This window comes from Zophobas morio, unplaced genomic scaffold (assembly GCF_036711695.1).
Source record: "Zophobas morio isolate AGI-343-1 ecotype UQ-CSIRO unplaced genomic scaffold, CSIRO_AGI_Zmor_V1 ptg000041l, whole genome shotgun sequence".
Lineage (NCBI taxonomy): Eukaryota > Metazoa > Arthropoda > Insecta > Coleoptera > Tenebrionidae > Zophobas > Zophobas morio.
The window spans coordinates 1,368,571-1,391,112 of NW_026972146.1; the positions used below are offsets into that span (position 1 = coordinate 1,368,571).

A 22,542-nucleotide genomic window follows, 5' to 3' on the forward strand; every position below is an offset into this window, starting at 1 on the left:
TAATTTATATTATTATGTTTTTATTTATTTGATTTTTATTGTATTCGATGAAGAAAAGGCTGATTATTGTTAAATGGTAAGTTTTTATAATTTACTTTATTAGCTTATTTTGTCCGATTCATAGAATCAAACCAAACATGTAATAAAAAATTTAGTACAAAATACACTCCACTATTGTGCCACTACGACGACATTTTTTCTTCCACATTCCTAAGGTCGATTTATAAACTTGTCGCTGACGTTGCTGTTGTAAGATAAATACGCAGCAAAAATATGCGTCGTTTATACCATCCGTTGACGTTGGGTTTTCAACCAATCAAATTGCAGTCGTGTGCAGTGCTGCCAACTTCAAGGAAAATCCCCTGAAGTAAGGGGGACATTTTTCTAATTGACAGCACTAATTCCACGAAAATCAAATTTTGATAGAGATAATGAGGTCATTTTGTACACTGTAGCTTACTGTCAGTCCTGGTATTGTTAACAGTATAGTTCTCAACGTTTAAATCAACAAGATTTATATTGCTATTCGTTTCAAAAACAGATTAGGTATTATAATTTTTTCTTAATATGTGTAGTATAATCTTCTTTTCACAACACGGAAGGCAAAATATGTTTTTTATTTCTTCTAGAGGAATAAGGAGTTTGTAATTAAGCTCGGCGAATAAAAAAATCATCAGAATTGAGACAGGGCGGGTGGGCGGGGCTTATATTTTGCTTTTTTTTTCTTAATATTCATAGAATGATGGGGTGGAGCGTAATTGCGATATTTTCTTATACAAATTTTCCATGTTAAACATGTTTTAAGTTTCATGTTGTGGAAAAAAAAAGGTCTACACATATTAAAACAAAAAGGCAAAATTTAAGCCCGCCCACCCGCCCTCTCTCTATTGCAATGATTTTTTTTATTCACCGTGAACCAAGGGGGCGGAGCCCAACTGTAAACACTCATTTATTTACAAGAAATTAAAAACATGTTTTTAACAAGGTAAAATATAAAACCCAGCCCACCCATCCCCTCTCAATTGTGATGATTTTGTTTTTATTCTCAGACACTTAAAACACGTTTAAAATGGTAAATTTTTGTAAGGAAATATGGATTTTGCAATTGCGCTCCGCCCGTAGGTCTGCCAACCAATGAAAACTTCATTACTATTCAGATCTGGACAGGTATGGGTGGAGCTTAATGTTTGGCTTTAATTTTTTCTTAATATACATAGTATTCTTATATTCAAAAACAAGTCTTATCTGGTAATTTCTTGTTGAGAAATAATAAGGATTTTGCAGTTAAATCTCGCTCTTTTGGCTCTCGACGAATAAAAAAAATCATCAGAATTGAGACAGGGTGGGTGGGCAGGGCTTATATTTTGCCTTTTTTTCTTAATATATTTACATAGAATTATGGGGCGGAGCCTAATTGCCAAATCGATGTTTCTTTATACAAATTTTCCATTTTAAACATGTTTTAAATTTCATGTCGTGAAAAGAAGTGTACACATATTAAAACAAAAAGACAAAATGTAAGCCCGCCCACCCGCCCTATCTCTATTGTGATGATTTTTTTTATTCACTGTGAACCAAAGGGGCAGATCTTAACTGCAAAGTACTCATTTCTTTACAATAAATTAAGAACATGTTTTTGAGTATCGTGTTGTTTAAAGAATACTGTGGATATTAAGAAAACGAGGTAAAATATAAAACCCCGCCCACCCACCTGCTCTCAATTGTGATGATTTTGTTTTTATTCTTGGAAACTTAAAACACGTTTACAATGGTAAATTTTTGTAAAGAAATATGGGTTTTGCAATTACGCTCCGCCCCTAGGTCTGCCAACGAATGAAAACTTCATTACTATTCAGATCTGAGCAGATATGGGTGGGGCTTAATGTTTGGCTTAAATTTTTTCTTAATATACATAATATTCTTATACTCAAAAACACGTCTTACTTGGTAATTTCTTGTTGAGAAATAATAAAGATTTTGCAGTTAAATTTCGCTCTTTTGGCTCTCGACGAATAAAAAAAATCATCAGAATTGAGACCGGGTGGGTGGGCGGGGCATATATTTTGCCTTTTTTTCTTAATATATTTGCATAGAATTATGGGGTGGAGCTTAATCGATGTTTCCTTATACAAATTTTCCATTTTAAACATGTTTTAAATTTCATGTCGTGAAAAGAAGTCTACACATATTAAAACAAAAAGGCAAAATGTAAGCCCGCCCACCCGCCCTATCTCTATTGTGATGATTTTTTTTATTCGCCGTTAACCAAGGGGGCGGATCTCAGCTGCAAAATACTCATTTCTTTAAAAGAAATTAAAAACATGTTTTTGAGTGTTGTGTTGTTCAAAGAATACTATGCATATTAAGACAACAAGGTAAAATATAAAACCCCGCCCACCCACCCCCTCTCAATTGTGATGATTTTGTTTTTATTCTTAGAAACTTAAAACAGTTTTGAAATGGTAAATTTTTGTAAAGAAATATGGATTTTGCAATTACGCTCCGCCCCTAGGTCTGGCAACGAATGAAAACTTCATTACTATTCAGATCTGATCAGGTATGGGTGGGGCTTAATGTTTGGCTTTAATTTTTTCTTAATATACATAGTATTCTTATACTCAAAACCACGTCTTACCTGGTAATTTCTTGTTGAGAAATAATGAAGATTTTGCAGTTAAATTTCCCTCTTTTGGCTTTCGACGAATAAAAAAAATCATCAGAATTGAGACCGGGTGGGTGGGCGGGGCTTATATTTTGCCTTCTTTCTTAAAACACGTAGTCGTCTTTTCAGAACAAGAAATGTAAAACATGTGTAAAAAGAAGTTAAGTGATTAAGAGGAACTAAAGGAGAGAATCGTCGAATGCAACAATAAATATTTATACATAAAAGATTTAACGGAGCAAATCGAAGAAATGACCGCTAAACTTAACCATTTAAAGACGGAATATTCGCGCTTAGAAAACGAAAAAAACGAGTACGAGGGAACGATTACAACACTGCAGGAACAACACAAAGAGGACAGTTTACGTCGTGCCAAAGAATACAAAGAGATTAGTAATAATGTTGTTGAAATGAACATCGCGTTGAAGCAAATTCGGCGACAACACGAAGACCTGAAGAGCGAAAACGTCGTCGATTTGAGTAAGTTGTTAGCAAATGTAGGGAAATTTCAGGAGTTGTATGAAAAAACCGCGGAAGCGAGTCGAGAGGAGTTGGACGGAAAAGTTCGCGAGTTTCGCCAAAAAGAGGAAGAAAGTCGGAACCGAGTTGAAGAAGCCGAAACTCGGGTGAAGCAACATGAAGAACAACAAGAACAATTTTTGAAGAGAGTGATGGAGTTGGAGGCGCAACTTGAAGAAATTGAACATTTGAAGATTCAGCACGGTCACGAGAAAGAAGAAATTTTGAAGAAGCTCGACGCCAACGAAGCGAAGGTTCTACTTCTTGAAGACAACTTGAAAGATGTGGACGTACTGACGGGGCTGCAAATGAACGAGAAGATCCAAGAAGTAGAAGCCCGGTGGAGGGAGAAATTAGAACACGAAGAAAAAGAATCAGAAGCTGTTTGAATGGAGTGCCAAGAAATCAGCGAATACAACATCATCCAGTGCGAAATCGAGAAAAACCAAGCGATGACGAAGCTAGAAGAAACGGAAAAACGTCTCTAAGACTCAAAGAATTGCTGAGTGAAGTTTCACAGCAACGCTATGAGCAGCACGTCCTCATTAATGAAGCACAAACAAGCATCGCTCAGTCTGAAATCGTCGGAGTTGTTTCAGAAGAATTTGGATTTGAAAAAAAAAAACAGGAATGTTTAAAATACCATAATTTTTTAATGAAAAAAATCAACACATACAGTATGCAACAATGAAAAATTGTAAGTCATCTTACCAACTCAGCTTAAAAAAACTATTTCTTTTTCGAATCAATCTCGGGACCCCCAGCTTTCGCCAGTTTTAGCGCGGATTTATATAAGGCCCCGACTCGGCAGCCCTTCGACGTCTTCTCCGTCCATTAACCACTCCAAGCTGAAGCAGGACCGGATTAGTGGATAAGGCAGCCGCAGCCCCCAGAAGTGCTATCCCTGCCAGCGGTATCAATAATCCTTTGAGTGCCAGCGCCTGCCAATACAACACAACTTTAAACAAAAACAACCAAATCGATACACATACACCGTGTCCATGTCCGTGCCCTTGCGCTGGAGCCGAGTGCCCATATCCATAACCCCCTCCTTGACCAGTGTGTCCGAGTAGCCCGTAGGAACCGTGTCCAGCGGGATAACCGGGCACTGGGTAATACTGAGCCACAGTCGAGGGTCCGTAGGCGAATCCAGGGTTGCTGAACGTCGCTTCACCGTACCCTGCATTACCCACAAAACACAAATAACTGTGTATTTTTTGTGGAATCGGGTTGTTTTTGTAAGTGGAACGAAAGCCATTGATTGTCTACGCGTTGTCTAATTTTAATCCTCTTAGCACTAACCTGATGGATACGTCTGGTGCCCGTTGTGACTCCCTGAGGTCTCATAAAGTCCCCGTTTGTTGGCCTCGGCCCTGCTCTGGTCTGAGTTATAGCCGTCGGCTGCTCTTCGATCTTCGTCTCCGATCAAATTCTACTTCCAAAATAACTTAGTAAACTTTTACATAATCAATGAATGAAAATGATCACCTCCGCTTGGTGATAATTCGCGATACAGTCGATCCCTCCGAGGAGCAAAATCAACGAAATCACCGCCAACACCAAACACACGTTCTTCAGCTTCATTCTAACTGGCGCCGATCCTTCAAGAAATTTATTTATGTGTCCTGAATGTGCAAGCTGCACGTGTCTTTTACAAATCGTCCTCCTCATTACCTCACTCACCACCCATCTCAAAATTTTCCCTATTGTGTTATTATTTGGACCGCGAAGAGACACTCGGCTGCTTGCAAACAATGCATTCCGACATGAAACTGTCATTTTCGCTGTGATATCATCGGTTCCGCGCTGAAGAAGGTATTTCGTGGAATGGCAATTCTGATCCTCGAAGATTCCTGTGTCCATCACGCGGTGATTCCGAGGGAAATCTCTGAATAAATTTACATCGGTCGGGGTTTAAGCGCCATTTTCGCCTTATTCACGTTTTGTCAATGCCCTCGATGGTCTGGGGAAATAATGGCGGAGAATAATGGGATTCCCGATGGTAATTTAGCTACTTGGCATTGTTGCTAGGCGGCGTGAGAACTAAACGCTTTGTGATTCGAGAATTTCGCGTAAAAAGCAACGAATTAATAGTTGGTGGAAGATAGCTGGAGCTGTGGCTTTAACTTTATGAAATTTTTTACTGCGCTACAACGCCGCAATTCCTCGCGGATGAAGCCATTTGTGTCTGTTGTCCCCCTAGAAAGACAAAATATGTGAAAATGTGTCTGTGCGAATGTAGTTTGTTAGAATGTTATCATTTTTATCACAGATGTTCTATTTTAGCGCCTGCTTGGATATTGAGTGCGACAGTGGCGTGCGCACTTATTACAATCCACCAAGAACTTCAGTTATACTTATAAGTACGAAAAATAAATTCGGTGTTCAGTCTCTTCCAAGCTCACTACTAAAATTGCACCATTAAAGTCAAGCACACCCTGTATAACGCGTTATCCATTTTTAAACCCGCTTCCCCCTTTTGTGGCAATAACCCATACCCATCAAAGTCAGAAATAACCCCCGAATTTTCATACATCACAATTTCGCCGACAATAAACCTAATTTGACGAGACGCCCATGGTAATACCCGGAGTCCAGGCGGTGTCGTTTAGTGTTCAGTGTTTACTGCGACAGTTGAATGCTGGTAATTCCGGAGCTCCCCGGAGATATCGTCTCCGGTAATATAATATTTCAGACTCTATTTCTTATAGGTACCCTTTCCGCCGCACACCACTATTTTAAAGCTTTATTTCTTACATAACTCTGGAACACGGACTAAATTGAAATTCTTTAAAATTTACCACGTTGCAGCAAAGTTTTAATATCGCCCGGAGCGGAATTCAATTTCGTGCATTTTATGCAGCGCGTGTTTAACTGGTTGCATAACCGGACATGTCGATTTTTTAAAATCGCTCAGTACTAACGACACATTTAATTCTTTAGTATTGTAATGGTCAAAAATGTCTTTTTTATTTCCAGAAAAATGGCGAATTTCATCCAATTCCGGCGCTCGAAGAGATCGTCCACCTCCAGCGTGTACATGCAGGTGAGTCCACGTTTCGCGAATAAATTGTGCACCCTCTTGCGCAAAAAATTAACCAGTTTTTGCTCTTGGTCACTCCATATGTGAACCCGAATACTGGTCTATAAATCACTTGTAACATGTTGCGGCACGCAGAATGGATGTATTTCCGAAACAAACGTCGCATTGTCGGGATTCTTGTCCGGAATGTAATATCCGACCAACTGTCGACAATAGGTCAAAGAATCCTGGCTCCGGGTGACTTTTTCGTCGAAATTTTAACGCTTGTTTTGAGTTGCGTGTCTAGCTGGGGCGTAATGTGTGCTTCTAATTGCATTTCCGTTAATATACGGTTGGAAGTTTGATGGTGCGTCCTTGTCTGGCTCCGGGGTTGGAGAAGGACGTCGGAGGAGCAGGAACCCTAGTAATTATAGTGCAATTGGGAATGCGAGTGACCGCAGGCACTTATGGTCATGTGCGTTTAATGCGAATTCCCTGGATTTTATTATCGCATCAATGTCCGGAAAAACCATTTGGATGAGTTATGGTCTTAAATTGGGCATCGGTATTTGTTAAATAGGCGAGTTGGAATGGTGAAGTCGGGGTAGAGCAATTTTGTGTTCGTTTGTCTGAACGTGATTAGATAGTTTCCTGATTTTTGGCTATTTATGTATGTTTTAATAAATTATCATTTAATACTTGTATTACGACGTGTAGGTCCTTAATCTACGAATAACACTTTCTTGTGTAATATGGGTCCTGTGGCGCAACGGATAACGCGTCTGACTACGGATCAGAAGATTCCAGGTTCGAATCCTGGCAGGATCGCTTCTTTTTTTTTCCAATTTTTGTTAATTGTTGTCATTGTTGAATTAAAATTAATGTAAAAACTTTACCATAAATGTATTTAAATTTCGTGATTGTTATTAAAATCAATAATTTATCGAAATTTTACAACAGGAATTATTCTTTTACAATTAGTAATTACAGTGATGCATAATATTGCGCCATTATTGTTTATTTTCGTTATTGTGGTAACACTTAATTCTGAATCATATATGTCCTTTTTCTCCGAAATAACGCGCCTTGCTATCAACCTTCGATAGCTCAGTTGGTAGAGCGGTGGACTGTAGAGGTATTAATCAACGGACATCCATAGGTCGCTGGTTCAAATCCGGCTCGAAGGAAACCTTTTTTGCATTTTTTGTGACTTTTCTCCATGCTTTGACATTGGGTGATAACTGATAATTTAAATTGGTATTCATTATTTCATTCAATTTTTTAGCTATAATTAAATCGGAGTATTTCACTTGAAAACACTTGATTTTTAACCATCAACCCATACCAGTTCCCTGATCAATTAAATAACGATTTTCAGCTAAGCTCCACCCCTTTGACTCACGACGAATAAAAAAAAAATAATTAGAATTGCGACAGGCTGGGTGGGCGGGGTTTATATTTTGCCTGTTTTTTCTTAATATACACAGCCATCTTTTCACAACAAGAAACTTAAGACATGTTTAAAATAGTACATTTTTGCAAATAAATATTGATTTTGCAATTATGGGGCGGAGCCTAATTGCAGAATCGATATTTCCTAATAAAAATGTTCAATTGTAAGTTACATATTGTGAAAAGAAGTCTACACATATTAAAACAAAAAGACAAAATGTAAGCCCGCCCACCCACCCTGTCTCTATTGTGATGATTTTTTTTATTCGCCATGAACCAACGGGGCGGAGTTTAACTGCAAAATTCTTGTTTCTTTACAAAAAATGAAAAATATGTTCTTAAGTATCGTGTTGTTCAAACAATACTATGTATATTAAGAAAAAAGTCAAAGTATAAACCCCGCCCACCCACCCCATCTCAATTGTGATGATTTTTTTAATTAGGGAAACTTAAAACACGTTTAAAATGAGAATTTTTTCTAGGGATTTTGGATTTTGTAATTAGGCTCCGCCCTTAGTTCTGCCAACGAATGAAAACTTCATTACTATTTAGATCGGGGCAGGTATGGGTGGGGCTTAATCTTTGGCTTAATTTTACTTAATATACACAGTATTCTTTGAACGACATGATACTCAAGCACATGATTTAATTTCTCGTATACGAATAAAGATTTTGCAGTTAAGCTCCGCCCCATTGGCTCACGACGAATAAAAAAAATCATCACAATTGAGACCGGGTGGGTGGGTGGGGCTTATATATTGCCTGTTTTTTCTAAATATACATAGCCATATTTTCACAACAAGAAACTTAAAACATGTTAAAATAGTACATTTTGCAATTATGGGGCGGAGACTAATTGCAAAATCGATATTTCCTTACACAGATTTTCCATTTTAAACATGTTTTAAGTTTCATGTTGTGAAAATAAGTCTACACATATTAAAACAAAAAGGCATAATATAAGCCCCGCCCACCCACCCTGTCTCTATTGTGATGATCTTTTTTATTCGCCGTGAACCAAGGGGGCGGAACTTAACTGCAAAATTCTTATTTCTTTACAAGAATTTAAAAATATGTTTTTGAGTATCGTGTTGGTCAAGGAATACAATGTATATTAAGAAAAGAAGACAAAATATATGCCCCACCCACCCACCCCATCTCAATTGTGACGATTTTTTTAATTCTTACAAACTCAAAACACGTTTAAAATGAGAAAGTTGTGTAGGGATTTTGGATTTTGTAATTAGGCTCCGCCCTTAGTTCTGCCAACGAATGAAAACTTCATTACTATTTGCATCAGGGCAGGTATGGGTGGGGCTTAATCTTTGGCTTTAATTTTACTTAATATACACAGTATTCTTTGAACGACACGATACTCAAGCACATGATTTAATTTCTCGTTTACAAATAAAGATTTTGCAGTTAAGCTCCGCCCTATTGGCTCACGACGAATAAAAAAAATCATCACAATTGAGACCGGGTGGGTGGGTGGGGCTTATATATTGTTTTTTTTTTTTCTAAATATACATGACCATATTTTCACAACAAGAAACTTTAAACATGTTTAAAATAGTACATTTTGCAATTATGGGGCGGAGACTAATTGCAAAATCGATATTTCCTTATACAAATTTTCCATTTTAAACATATTTTAAGTTTCATGTTGTGAAAATAAGTCTACACATATTAAAACAAAAAGGCAAAATATAAGCCCCGCCCACCCACCCTGTCTCTATTGTGATGATTTTTTTTTATTCGCCGTGAACCAAGGGGGCGGAACATAACTGCAAAATTCTTATTTCTTTACAAGAAATTAAAAATATGTTTTTGAAAATCGTGTTGGTCAAGGAATACAATGTATATTAAGAAAAAAAGACGAAATATAACCCCCACCCACCCACCCCATCTCAACTGTGATGATTTTTTTAATTCTTAGACATTTAAAACACGTTTAAAATTAGAAAGTTTTGTAGGGATTTTGGATTTTGCAATTAGGCTCCGCCCCTAGGTCTGTCAACCAATGAAAACTTCATTAATATTTAGATCGGGGTATTATAGGTGGGGCATCATCTTTGGCTTCAATTTTTTCTTAATATACACAGTTTTCTTTGAATGACACGATACTCAAGAACATGATTTAATTTCTCGTATACAAATAAAGATTTTGCAGTTAAGCTCCGCCCCTTTGGCTCAAGACGAATAAAAAAATCATCACAATCGAGACCGGGCGGGTGGGTGGGACTTATATTTTGCCCGTTTTTTCTAAATTTACATAGCCATATTTTCACAACAAGAAATTTAAAACATGTTTAAAATAGTACATTTTGCAATTATGGGGCGGAGACTAATTGCAAAATCGATATTTCCTTATACTCCATTGTGATGATTTTTTTTATTAGCGGTGAACCAAGGAGGCGGAGCTTAACTGCAAAATTCTTGTTTCTTTACAAGAAATTAAAAATATGTTTTTGAGTATCGTATTGTTTAAAGAATACTACGTAGATTAAGAAAAAAAGACAAAATATATGCCCCACCCACCCGCCCTATCTCAATTGTGATGATTTGTTTATTCATCGTGAGCCAAGGGGGCGGGGCATCATCTTTGGCTTCAATTTTTTCCTAATATACATAGGTAGTATTCTTTGAACAACACCATACTTAAAAACATGATTTTAATTTCTCGTATACAAATCAAGGTTTTGCAGTTAAGCTCCGCCCCACTGACTCACGGCGAATAAAAAAAAATCATCACAATTGAGATAGGGTGGGTGGGCGGGGTTACAGTTTGCCTTTTTTTCATCGTATGTGTAGACTTATTGCGACAACAAGAAACTCAGTCCAAAATGATAAATGTTTCGTACTCGTAAATATGAAAGTAGCCATTCACTCAATGAACTCGATTAGAGTAATTCATTAGCTCACGCTCGGTAATATAGGGTGTCCATAAAATATAAACAAAAACATCAGAAACACATCAACTTGCCATTGGAAATTAAAAGCTAGTTTTGCCGCTCTCCCTTACGGCACCATTGACTAATAATTAGTTTGATAGTCTAATTATAGTTTTTATTTCGAGGAGGCGGCAAAGTCAGCGCTCACTCGGATACGTAATAATTTCGAGATATACATACAAAATTATTTCCAAAAAAAAAATACACATTTTAATGGACCCGATTTTCGGCCAAAATTTGCGGCTCCAAAAGAGCAAAATCACAGTCTCTCGTAATTCAATTTTTTTAGCTTTATTACTTCCTTTTCCTTAACTTGTGATGCATGAGGAAATGAACTTTCAACACGCTATCGATGTCGTAAATTTGCCGTTAGCTGTTGTCATTATATTTTTAATTTTTATTAGTTGCATAAAAAGAGAAACTCAGCGACATTTGGAGAAGAGAAAATGCATTAATTAATTCATTCTTACTTAAAAATGTGTGATAATAGTGGAAAAATAAGCAATCGAACACGTTCTAAGTTGCCACGGACATAACTGAAGCGAATTTTTGGGTTGGCACTTCTGAATTATTGGCATCCATGATAAGAAACGTCTTGATTGGTTTAGACGTGGCAGCTGTCATACACAATTACTTTAATTTAATAGCCGCTCCATATTTGATATTACACTAGTTTATATACTTTGATTCAGACAATTACGTCCGCCCATTACACCCAACAGCGTAATTTCCAGCAATTCCACAGCGCACTTAATTTACCACCAATTAGTTTTTTGCAAACCGCACACTCCAAGGTCGTTGAGAACAAGAGTGGACCACGACGCGAAAAACAAACACCTGCTTGTTCTTATCCTACAACCATAATCGTGGCATTGGCTTGCGGCCACCAGGACCGGATGTCCAACATTGCGGCTCCCAGATAACAAAGTATCACCACCAAGGGCGCGATAAAAATACCTAACTCATCCATCTAGCAGCCTGTGAAATTTACAAGCACTAAAGATTTGCCACTTCTTAGTGATTGTGGACATTTTAAAAGTTTAAATTGACCACCGTTAGAAAGAGGCGGAACGCATCAGTGCCTTCTTGGATGCGTTTAAAAAACCCAAATTTAAAATTCTTCGCACACTTCGCGCTGATTAGACTCCACCGGGGAACGAACAGCCGTGACCCTGCTTAATCCGGCCCTGTTCCGTCGGCACAAATTGTAGGCTCGCGTGCCGCCTGCTACACCGCAAGCACATGTGTGTCTGAAAAACATCATGAAAGGGAATAAGTTCAGTACAGGCTGACCGGTCGGCTTGCGGGTAGTTGCGGTCGCTTGGTTGCCTCTTCGCCGACAAAATGGTGCTTTTCGGTGACATTTTCACGCGCCAATTCGCCTCTTTGTAGTTATTTTTACCCCGTGTTGTTTAGTGTCGATTGCTCTTTGTGCTGTGCCGGGGTTCGTCGTCTCTGTCTTTCCGACGTGGACGAAGTGCGCCGGTGATAGGTGTCATGTCGCAATGGCGAAGTATTATGAGGTAAATTTAAGTTTTGAAATGGGAAGAAGTGAGTGACGTAACGGAGGTCTCTGGGTATTGTTTTTGGTTGCGCGTTTTTGTTGGGGGGAGTTTGATGGAGGTTTGAGCGCTGATAAAAGACTTGGCAGGCGGTTATTATAAATTTAAGAGCGGCGCGTGCTTGAGCAATCAAGGACGGTTCTGGGTTAATCACGAAAGGTTAGGTACTGAGACCTTGGAGTATTGTGAGGAAATTTGTCATAAATACGCGGAAGTGTGACGTAAGGCGGGGATTAATTGGGTCGGCTTTGTTATGATGATTGTGTCAAACAAAAAAAACAAAGTATAGTTAAGGGGACGGTTGCGATTGAAGTGTATAATAGATGGCGCCACAACGAAACGCAAAAGTTCGTGTTTTTATCAAAGAGGCCGTGGTTTGGACTAATTAAAGGCGCCAATTTTGAAAATTTACGAACAATATGGGGATAAAATGTGTAAGACAAACAACTGGCTCAAAATACTTCGACTAATATTTCAAAATTGATAAAAATTTTAAAAATAAGAATGTAAATTGTATGTGAAAAAAAATCTTCAGGTAGAAAATGAAAAAAATAATGAACATTTAAATTTTCTGCACAAAATTTACCAAGACGCTCCAAATCACGATGAAAAGTGTCATTTTTTTTTTTTTGGATGTCATTCCAAATTTTGTAAAAATTACTTATTTCTCAAGTTTAATGGGTTTGCCTAAGATTGTAGTAAAATAATAATGCTGCAATTAACAGTATTAAGAGCAGTCACTAAAGTGAAGAGGGGTGGATTTTATATTGACAAATAACAGAATCTAGTATGTATAATAATTTTTTTTTAATTCCATTTTTGCTAAATTATATTTTTTTTTAAGCGACTACCAGCAGCGTTTACACTTAAATAGTGAAGACAATAAAGTGCAATTGTAAACGCCGCCCCTCTTCTACGGCCCAATGAAATGAGTTATTAAGGTGGAGCCTGTGCGAGTGGGAGGAGTATCGGTAATTTTGCTCTTTCAATATGATTCTCACATCTGGTATGCTTATTTATCAACAACTTAAGACTTTTTGGATACTTCGTTCATCAATTTGTTCATTTTTATCACCAATAGTTGAATGGATTTGACTAAGATTCTATTAAGAGCGATCACTAGAATAAAGATGGGTGGGTGGGCGGGGCAAATATTTACTTATAAAAGATTCTGTTGGGAAAAGTTAAAACTTAGCCCCGCCCACCCACCCGTTCTCTTATTTTTTCTTTTGAAATAAGAAATAAATTTGATAGTACATACATTTTTGCTACATTTTATTTTTTTTAAACGACTACTGGCAGCGTTTACACTTAAATAGTGAAGACCATAAAGTGCAATTGTAAACGCCGCCCCTCTTTTACGGGCCAATGAAATGAGTTATTAAGGTGGAGCTTGTGCGACTGGGAGGAGTATCAGTAATTTTGCTCTTTCAATATGATTCTCACATCTGGTATGCTTATTTATCAACAACTTAAGACTTTTTGGATACTTCGTTCATCAATTTGTTCATTTTTATCACCAATAGTTGAATGGATTTGACTTAAGATTCTATTAAGAGCGGTCACTAGAATGAAGATGGGTGGGTGGGCGGGGCAATTATTTACTTATAAAAGACTCAGTTGGGAAAAGTTAAAACTTGGCCCCGCCCACCCACCCGTTCTCTTATTTTTTCTTTTGAAATAAGAAATAAATTTGATAGTACATAATATAACAAGAAACTTACCATTTTTTATTCCGTTACTCATTCTTATTGGTTCTGAGACGAACATTGGATTTTATATTGACAAATCACAGAATCTAGTAAAATATATTTTTTTTAATTCCATTTTTGCTACATTTTATTTTTTTTAAACGACTGCTAGCAGCGTTTACACTTAAATAGTGAAGACAATAAAGTGCAATTGTAAACGCCGCCCCTCTTCTACGGGCCTATGAAATGATTTATTAAGGTGGAGTTTGTGCCAGTGGGAGGAGTTTTGTTCATTTTGCTTTTTCAATGTGATTCTTACATCTGATATGCTTATTTGACAGCAACTTTGGACTTTTTGGATACTTCGTTCCTCAATTTATTTATTTTAATCACCAATAGTTGAATGGATTTGCTTAACATTCTGTTAGAGCGGTCACTAGAATGAAGAGAGGGTGGGTGGGCGGGGCAGATACTTACTTATAAAAGGCTCTGCCGAAAAAAGTTAAAACTTAGCCCCGCCCACCCACCCGTTATCTTATTTTTTCTTCTGAAATAAGAAATAAATTTGATAGTAAATAATATAACAAGTAAATTACGATTAGTGTTTTTTTATTCCGTTTTGATCATTCATTCTTATTGGTTCTGAGACGGAAGTTGGATTTTATATTGACAAATAATAGAATCTAGAATAATATTTTTTTTCAATTCTGATTTTACTAAATTCATTTTTTTTTAAACGATGCTGGCAGAATAATAAAAGTGACCACAATAAAGTCTAATTGTAAACGCTGCCCCTCTTCTCCGGACCAATGAAATAATTTATTAAGGTGGAGCTTGTGCCAGTGGGAGGAGTTTCGTTCATTTTGCATTTTCAATGTGATTCTTACATCTGATATGCTTATTTGACAGCAACTTTAGACTTTTTGGATACTTCGTTCCTCAATTTATTTATTTTAATCACTAATAGTTGAATGGATTTGCTTAACATTCTGTTAAGAGCGGTCACTAGAATGAAGAGAGGGTGGGTGGGTGGGGCAACTACTTACTTATAAAAGACTCTGTTGGGAAAAGTTAAAACTTAGCCCCGCCCACCCACCCGTTCTCTCATTTTTTTATTCTGAAATAAGAAATAAATTTGATAGTAAATAATATATCAAGAAAATTACGATTAGTCTTTTTTTATTCCGTTTTGATCACTCATTATTATTGGTTCTGAGACGGAAGTTGGATTTTATATTGACAAATAATAGAATCTAGAATAATTTTTTTTTTCAATTCTGATTTTACTAAATTTATTTTTTTTAAACGACTGCTGGCAAAATAATAAAAGTGAACACAATGAGGTGCAATTGTAAGCGCCGCCCTCTTCTAGGGGCCAATGAAATGATTTAGTAAGGTGGAGCTTGTGCGAGTGGGAGGAGTTTCGGTAATTTTGCTCTTTCAATATGATTCTTACATTTGGTATGCTTATTTATCAACATTTTAAGACTTTTTGGATGCTTCGTTCATCAATTTATTTATTTTTATCACCAATAGTTGAATGGATTTGCTTAACATTCTGTTAAGAGCGGTCACTAGAATAAAGAGAGGGTGGGTGGGCGGGGCAGTTACTTATTTATAACAGGCTTTGGTGGGAAAAGTTAAAACTTAGCCCCGCCCACCCACCCGTTCTCTTATTTTTTCTTCTGAAATAAGAAATAAATTTGATAGTAAATAATATAACAAGAAAATTACGATTAGTGTTTTTTTATTCCGTTTTGATCACTCATTATTATTGGTTCTGAGACGGAAGTTGGATTTTATATTGACGAATAATAGAATCTAGAATAATATTTTTTTCAGTTCTAATTTTACTAAATTTTATTTTTTTTAAACGACTACTGGCAGAATAATAAAAGTAAACACAATGAGGTGCAATTGTAAACGCCTCCCCTCTTCTAGCTGCCAATGAAATGATTTTTAAGGTGGAGCTTGTGGGAGTGGGAGGAGTATCGGTAATTTTGCTTTTTCAATATGATTCTTACATTTGGTATGCTTATTTATCAACAATTTAAGACTTTTTGGATACTTCGTTCATCAATTTGTTCATTTTTATCACCAATACTTGAATGGATTGGCTTAACTTTCTGTTAAGAGTGGTCACTAGAATGAAGAGAGGGTGGGTGGGCGGGGCAGTTACTTACTTATAAAAGGCTCTGTCGAGAAAAGTTAAAACTTAGCCCCGCCTACCCACCCATTCTCTTATTTTTTTATTCTGAAATAAGAAATAAATTTGGTAGTAAATAATACAACAAGAAAATTACGATTAGTGTTTTTTTATTCCGTTTTGATTACTCATTATTATTGGTTCTGAGACGGAAGTTGGATTTTATATTGACGAATAATAGAATCTAGAATAATATTTTTTTCAATTCTGATTTTACTAAATTTTAATTTTTTTAAACGACTGCTGGCAGAATAATAAAAGTGAACACAATGAGGTGCAATTGTAAGCGCCGCCCTCTTCTAGGGGCCAATGAAATGATTTAGTAAGGTGGAGCTTGTGCCAGTGGGAGGAGTTTCGTTCATTTTGCTTTTTGAATGTGATTCTTACATCTGATATGCTTATTTGACAGCAACTTGAGACTTTTTGGATACTTCGTTGCTCAATTTATTTATTTTAATCACCAATAGTTGAATGGATTTGCTCAACATTCTGTTGAAAGCGGTCACTAGAATGAAGAGAGGGTGGGTGGGCGGGGCAACTACTTACTTATAAAAGACTCTGTTGGGAAAAGTTAAAACTTAGCCCCACCCACCCACCCGTTCTCTAATTTTTTTATTTTGAAATAAGAAATAAATTTGATAGTAAATAATATAACAAGTAAATTACGATTAGTCTTTTTTTATTCCGCTTTGATCACTCATTATTATTGGTTCTGAGACGGAAGTTGGATTTTATATTGACAAATAATAGAATCTAGAATAATATTTTTTTTTCAATTCTGATTTTACTAAATTTTATTTTTTTTAAACGACTACTGGCAGAATAATAAAAGTGAACACAATGAGGTGCAATTGTAAACGCCGCCCCTCTTCTACGGGCCAATGAAATGATTTATGAAGGTGGAGCTAGTGCGAATGGGAGGAGTATCGGTAATTTTGTTTTTCAATATGATTTCCACATCTGGTATGCTTAATTAACAACAACTTAAGACTTTTTGGATACTTCGTTCATCAATTTATTTATTTTTATCACCAACAGTTTAATGGATTTGACTAAGATTCCATTAAGAGCGGTCACTAAAATGAAGAGGGGGTGGGTGGGCGGGGCAGTAACTTGCTTATAAAAGGCTCTGTTGGGAAAAGTTAAAACTTAGCCCCACCCACCCACCCGTTCTCTCATTTTTTAATTCTGAAATAAGAAATAAATTTGATAGTAAATAATATAACAAGAAAATTACGATCAGTGTTTTTTTATTTCGTTTTGATCACTCATTATTATTGGTTCTGAGACGGAAGTTGGATTTTGTATTGACAAATAATAGAATCCAGAATAATATTTTTTTTCAATTCTGATTTTACTAAATTTTATTTTTTTTAAACGACTACTGGCAGAATAATAAACGTGAACACAATGAGGTACAATTGTAAACGCCGTCCCTCTTCTAGGGGCCAATGAAATTATTTATTAAGGTGGAGCTTGTGCGAGTGGGAGGAGCATCGCAAATTTGGTTTTTCAATATGATTTTCACATCTGGTATGCTTATTTAACAACAACTTAAGACTTTTTAGATACTTCGTTCATCAATTTATTTATTTTTATCACCAAGAGTTGAATGGATTTGCTTAACATTCTGTTAAAAGCGGTCACTAGAATGAAGAGAGGGTGGGTGGGCGAGGCAGTTACTTAGTTATAAAAAACTCTGTCGAGAAAAGTTAAAATTTAGCCCCGCCCACCCACCCGTTCTCTCATTTTTTCTACTGACATAAGAAATAAATTTTATAGCAAATAATATAACAAGAGAATTCCTATTTTCGCTTTTATTTCTTTTTTTGACAGTTCTATTAGTTCCTATTTCCACGTTGCTGAAGATCACATAATTAAGTATAGTTTAAGCAATTGTGAAACGTTTTGATAACCTAACTTGGCAAGACCTGACTTAAGATTTTTTTTCTAAAGGCTTGACTTCAGGTGACCATTCCTGACTTAAATTTTCTTTTGAATGACCTAGTTTAACCATACTTGACTTTTCTTTCTGATGACCTGACCTGACTTTCCTGTGTGATAGCCTGACATAACCTGTTCGAATTTTTCTTTTTTATTTACCTATTATTTTACACTTTGTTGTTCATTATTTTTCTTAGGATTGATACATTTTGCTAGCTTTGACGCGTTTGAAAGCCAAAAATCGTCATCCATATTTATTCAAAATTCATGGAGAGATGGCGCTAGTTACCCAACGAATTTTTTTTTTCAACCATGAAATTCGACATAAACGTTAGCGCCATCTCTATTGCAGGAGCTGTATCATGCATTACTGAGTAGCGACGTTGTAAAACCCGTGCTCTTAATATTATAAAAAAAAACCATAAGTGGAAACACTTGTTTATATTTTCCCTCTTGACTGCACTATTTGTTTGCCCTGTCGTGAACTTTCAGCATCAGAATTCACCCATGTACAACAGTAATGGTGCACTTTTACGTGTGGGTGTGCGAGTAGTGTGTAAAAGGGAACTCTGTCTGATGGGGGCGTTTGTTCACGGTTGGCTGCATACGGATGACTCATCGCTGCCCTTTGCCGGCTCCATAATTACAAATACCAACTGTATTGTTGTCGTCAACCCCAAAGACTTCTAATTTACTAAAACCAATGCCGCTATTACACAAATATCCATGTATTTTGTGTTGCCTAATTACCATCCAATTGCAATGTATTTATTTATACATTTATTTCTTGCAGCTGCTGTCCAGCCTGGCCACCGACCTAGACAACATGCTCAGCGAGCTGTGCACCACTCCGCCGCCCCCGTACGACCGCCTCTCCGACACCGAGCTCCACAGCAGGTAACCCGAATTTCGCTTCACAGAGGCGATTAGGTGGAAGCGACGTCTCGTTTATCTCTATTTCGCTGACGCCGACCCACCATCACGTCCTTTCCGCTCTAACAGATTGTGACGTCGCGTCGTTTTGTTTATTGCCCCCGATGATGATTAATCATATTAAGACGGAAAGACAAATTTTTTCGAACGCCTTCTGCCGATCAAAGGAGAGAAATGGATTGCCCGAGGGGTACGAATTCTATTCGTACATATTGGAAAATAAAATGCGCTCAGGGACATAATCCAACCCCTCTTCTGTCGAGGGAACGAGGAAATGATCAAAAAGTCACCTCGATTTTTCACCGCACGGAGAAAATTGTGTTTATAAAATCGTACTATGTAGCTTTACGGGTATTCACGGCGAGAAATGCAATTTATTCGGTGATAAATCATATTTAGAATTTACAAGGAGCTGGAGTGGTGGATTATTGGGTTTTTATGCGAAATTATTGGAGGACGATTAATACTCGACAAACAATAAAGAGAATTTCGCACCGGTGTGTACGGGTTTGTTTGGCGATGAATTAGGCGGAGAGCACGTAGGGCTTAAATTTGTTTATTAAATCCGACTGTTTGTTCGGGAATCGTAGAGAAAAATTATAGACAGATTAATGAAAATCGTTGTTCAAGATTATTTTGTGGCGCCACCTGTAATCCACTAGTCCAACGAAAAATGCGGCTATTCTTCAAGAAGCGTTATTTATCACATCGTGCTCTTAATCACCGTGCCCTCAATAACATCCATTTACCACTTCCAACCACCCTCTTAAAACGACAAGGGTTGTAGATTAATCCAAATGAACTAAACTTAGTCATAACAATAACATCTTTGTTATCATTACATTTAGCTGTCGTAAAACAACAGTAACGTGTTTGTTTTTATGGGAAAACAAATAAAGTGAGTAATCTGCGGCTTTATGTATTTACCTCACTCTAGATTATGGAAAAAATTATGATTTTTTTACGATCGGAGCGAGATTTAATAACAAATAAAAACCCCGTCAACAATTCAATATTTCCGCATTAAGTAGATTTATGAGTACTCAGTTATAATACAATAAACGTTTAGTAGTGGTATTTGATTTTATATTCAAGTCCCGCGTAATAATTGGGGTGCCCCGTCCCTCTCAACCCGCCGTAGTGCCTCCCGTAAGAACCCACGGCGTCCAGTCGGTGGTTTCCGCTGCTCCAGAGATTAATCCCACCGGTGGCCCGAACGTCAGTACCAAACCTGAGGGTACGTGCGAGTACCCCAATTGATGATGTTGATGTTGGTTTCTCTGAAAATTACAAAAATGGGAAGAGTGGAAGAGATTTTTGATGGTGGTACCTTTTGTGGCGGTGCGCGCTTGGTACTGCAACGAGATAGTACCGTTGACCTTGCGGGTCTTGCACTATTTCATAAGCGCTGGTGTGATGACTAGGACGAGAAGGACCGGGTACAGATGGTACATGGTTGAAAGGTTGAGATGGTACTAGTGCAGCTGGGTACAGGAGTCGGTTATATCGTCAGGTATGACTAAGATTCGGGATTTCACCGATTTAGACTGGACGGGGAAGACACATTGTACAGATTCAGTTTTGTCCCGATATCTTATCACAAGAGTTATTGTAAAAAACATGAACTTTATAATTATAAATAAATTAGTGGGGTCATATGTGATATGCACTGTGTGTATTTGGTATTATGTGAAAAGTGTGTCGAGTGTTACGAAATGTCTATTTTTGGAATTAATAATTAGTGTAAATTTAATTCTTGAATTATTACCAGTTTTTTACATTTTGGGACCCGCTCAAGATAGCAACTTCTGGTTTTTAGGAAGCTTCATAGGTCAATTGTGAACTCGGATTCGTATTCAGAACGTCCAAATTAGTAAGATGTCCAATTTTCAGAAAGCGGGAAGCTAAATTAACGGAAATCTGAAATTTTGGTGATTAAAGCGAAAAATAAGGCAAAAAAATGATACTCTTCCGAAATGCATGAAAATGAGCATCTAGACTAATTTTGCACTACAGAATTAATGTTTGCCATCAGTTGTTCAATATTAATTGAATTTAAACCAAAATCGGGTTTCAAACCGTATCTCAAAAAATATTTTCGAGTTTACGGGATCACCGTTACAAAACGGTTCAAGATAGAGATTTCCGGTTTGCACCATTCGATTCCTGGAAGTTTTTTAGTCGCGTCCACCCATTTTCGGGCCGAATAAGTTCGCCGTTCGGGTCTTGGAAACCGATAAAGCCAACGATGCCATTTTTTGTAGGTAGCAACATATAAAAAAATCGAAAAAAAATTGGTAAGCTCCGTAGGTCAATTTTGATGTCGGATTCGTATTCTAGAGATCGAAATTAGTAAAGTGAGCAATTTTCAGAAAGCTGGGAGCCATATTAATTGCGATACTTTGATTTTATTGCAATCCGAAAATTTCCTGATTAAGCGAAAAATAAGGCTAAAAAATGAGACTCTTCCGATATGCATGAAAATGAGTGTCTAGACTAATTTTGCACTACAGAATTAACGTTTGCCATCAGTTGTTGAATATATATTGAATTTAAACCAAAATTGGGTTTCAAACCGTATCTCAAAAAATATTTTCGAGTTCGCGGGCTCACCATTTCAAAACGGTTCAAAATAGCTATTTCCGGTTTCTACCATTGGATTCCTGGAAGTTTTTTAGTCGCGCCCACACATTTTCGGGCCGAATAAGTTCGCCGTTCGGGTCTTGGAAACCGATAAAGCCAACGATGCCATTTTTTGTAGGTAGCAACATATAAAAAAATCGAAAAAAAATTGGTAAGCTCCGTAGGTTAATTTTGATGTCGGATTCGTATTCTAGAGATCGAAATTAGTAAAGTGAGCAATTTTCAGAAAGCTGGGAGCCATATTAATTGCGATACTTTGATTTTATTGCAATCCGAAAATTTCCTGATTAAAGGTAAAGCGAAAAATAAGGCTAAAAAATGAGACTCTTCCGATATGCATGAAAATGAGTGTCTAGACTAATTTTGCACTACAGAATTAACGTTTGCCATCAGTTGTTGAATATATATTGAATTTAAACCAAAATTGGGTTTCAAACCGTATCTCAAAAAATATTTTCGAGTTCGCGGGCTCACCATTTCAAAACGGTTCAAAATAGCTATTTCCGGTTTCTACCATTGGATTCCTGGAAGTTTTTTAGTCGCGCCCACACATTTTCGGGCCGAATAAGTTCGCCGTTCGGGTCTTGGAAACCGATAAAGCCAACGATGCCATTTTTTGTAGGTAGCAACATATAAAAAAATCGAAAAAAAATTGGTAAGCTCCGTAGGTTAATTTTGATGTCGGATTCGTATTCTAGAGATCGAAATTAGTAAAGTGAGCAATTTTCAGAAAGCTGGGAGCCATATTAATTGCGATACTTTGATTTTATTGCAATCCGAAAATTTCCTGATTAAAGGTAAAGCGAAAAATAAGGCTAAAAAATGAGACTCTTCCGATATGCATGAAAATGAGTGTCTAGACTAATTTTGCACTACAGAATTAACGTTTGCCATCAGTTGTTGAATATATATTGAATTTAAACCAAAATTGGGTTTCAAACCGTATCTCAAAAAATA

The 22,542-nt window shown here is 36.9% G+C and overlaps 3 protein-coding genes and 2 non-coding genes across 6 annotated transcripts in view; 4 read left to right on the forward strand and 1 right to left on the reverse strand.

The window, feature by feature from the left end:
* Positions 1 to 22,542, forward strand: part of Spri (sprint) — a 183,378-nt gene that overhangs the window by 12,350 nt on the left and 148,486 nt on the right. Inside the window, exons 2-3 of one of the 2 annotated variants that reach the window (XM_064071482.1) lie at positions 6,161 to 6,227; positions 18,803 to 18,906. In XM_064071482.1, coding sequence (XP_063927552.1) covers positions 6,165 to 6,227; positions 18,803 to 18,906 — 167 coding nt within the window. In that variant the 5' untranslated portion in view covers positions 6,161 to 6,164. Of the gene's footprint in view, positions 1 to 6,160; positions 6,228 to 11,916; positions 12,130 to 18,802; positions 18,907 to 22,542 lie in introns of those variants that run through there. The other variant, XM_064071483.1, reaches the window with a different exon arrangement.
* Positions 2,914 to 3,570, forward strand: LOC135140789 (involucrin-like). Its single transcript, XM_064071465.1, has one exon. It carries the CDS (start codon positions 2,914 to 2,916, stop codon positions 3,568 to 3,570), a length of 657 nt encoding a protein of 218 aa, XP_063927535.1.
* On the reverse strand, positions 3,869 to 5,227 carry LOC135140801 (uncharacterized). The gene is made up of 4 exons (XM_064071485.1): positions 4,670 to 5,227; positions 4,484 to 4,613; positions 4,174 to 4,361; positions 3,869 to 4,122 (listed from the first exon to the last, which is right to left on the reverse strand). The coding sequence occupies exons 1-4, from the start codon at positions 5,042 to 5,044 to the stop codon at positions 3,958 to 3,960; spliced, it is 858 nt and encodes a 285-aa protein (XP_063927555.1). The 5' UTR covers positions 5,045 to 5,227; the 3' UTR covers positions 3,869 to 3,957.
* Positions 6,959 to 7,031, forward strand: Trnar-acg (transfer RNA arginine (anticodon ACG)). The gene has a single exon. It is a non-coding gene; the product is annotated as a tRNA-Arg (tRNA).
* Positions 7,300 to 7,390, forward strand: Trnay-gua (transfer RNA tyrosine (anticodon GUA)). The gene is given in 2 exon segments: positions 7,300 to 7,336; positions 7,355 to 7,390. It is a non-coding gene; the product is annotated as a tRNA-Tyr (tRNA).

Coding starts and splice junctions, on each gene's coding strand:
- LOC135140789 (XM_064071465.1), top strand. CDS start 2,914: ATGACCGCTAAACTTAACCATTTAAAGACGGAATATTCGCGCTTAGAA.
- LOC135140801 (XM_064071485.1), bottom strand. CDS start 5,044: ATGGACACAGGAATCTTCGAGGATCAGAATTGCCATTCCACGAAATAC. Junction 4,614..4,669: donor CGAATTATCACCAAGCGGAG/GTGATCATTTTC, acceptor TTTTGGAAGTAG/AATTTGATCGGAGACGAAGA. Junction 4,123..4,173: donor GGCACGGACATGGACACGGT/GTATGTGTATCG, acceptor TTGTATTGGCAG/GCGCTGGCACTCAAAGGATT.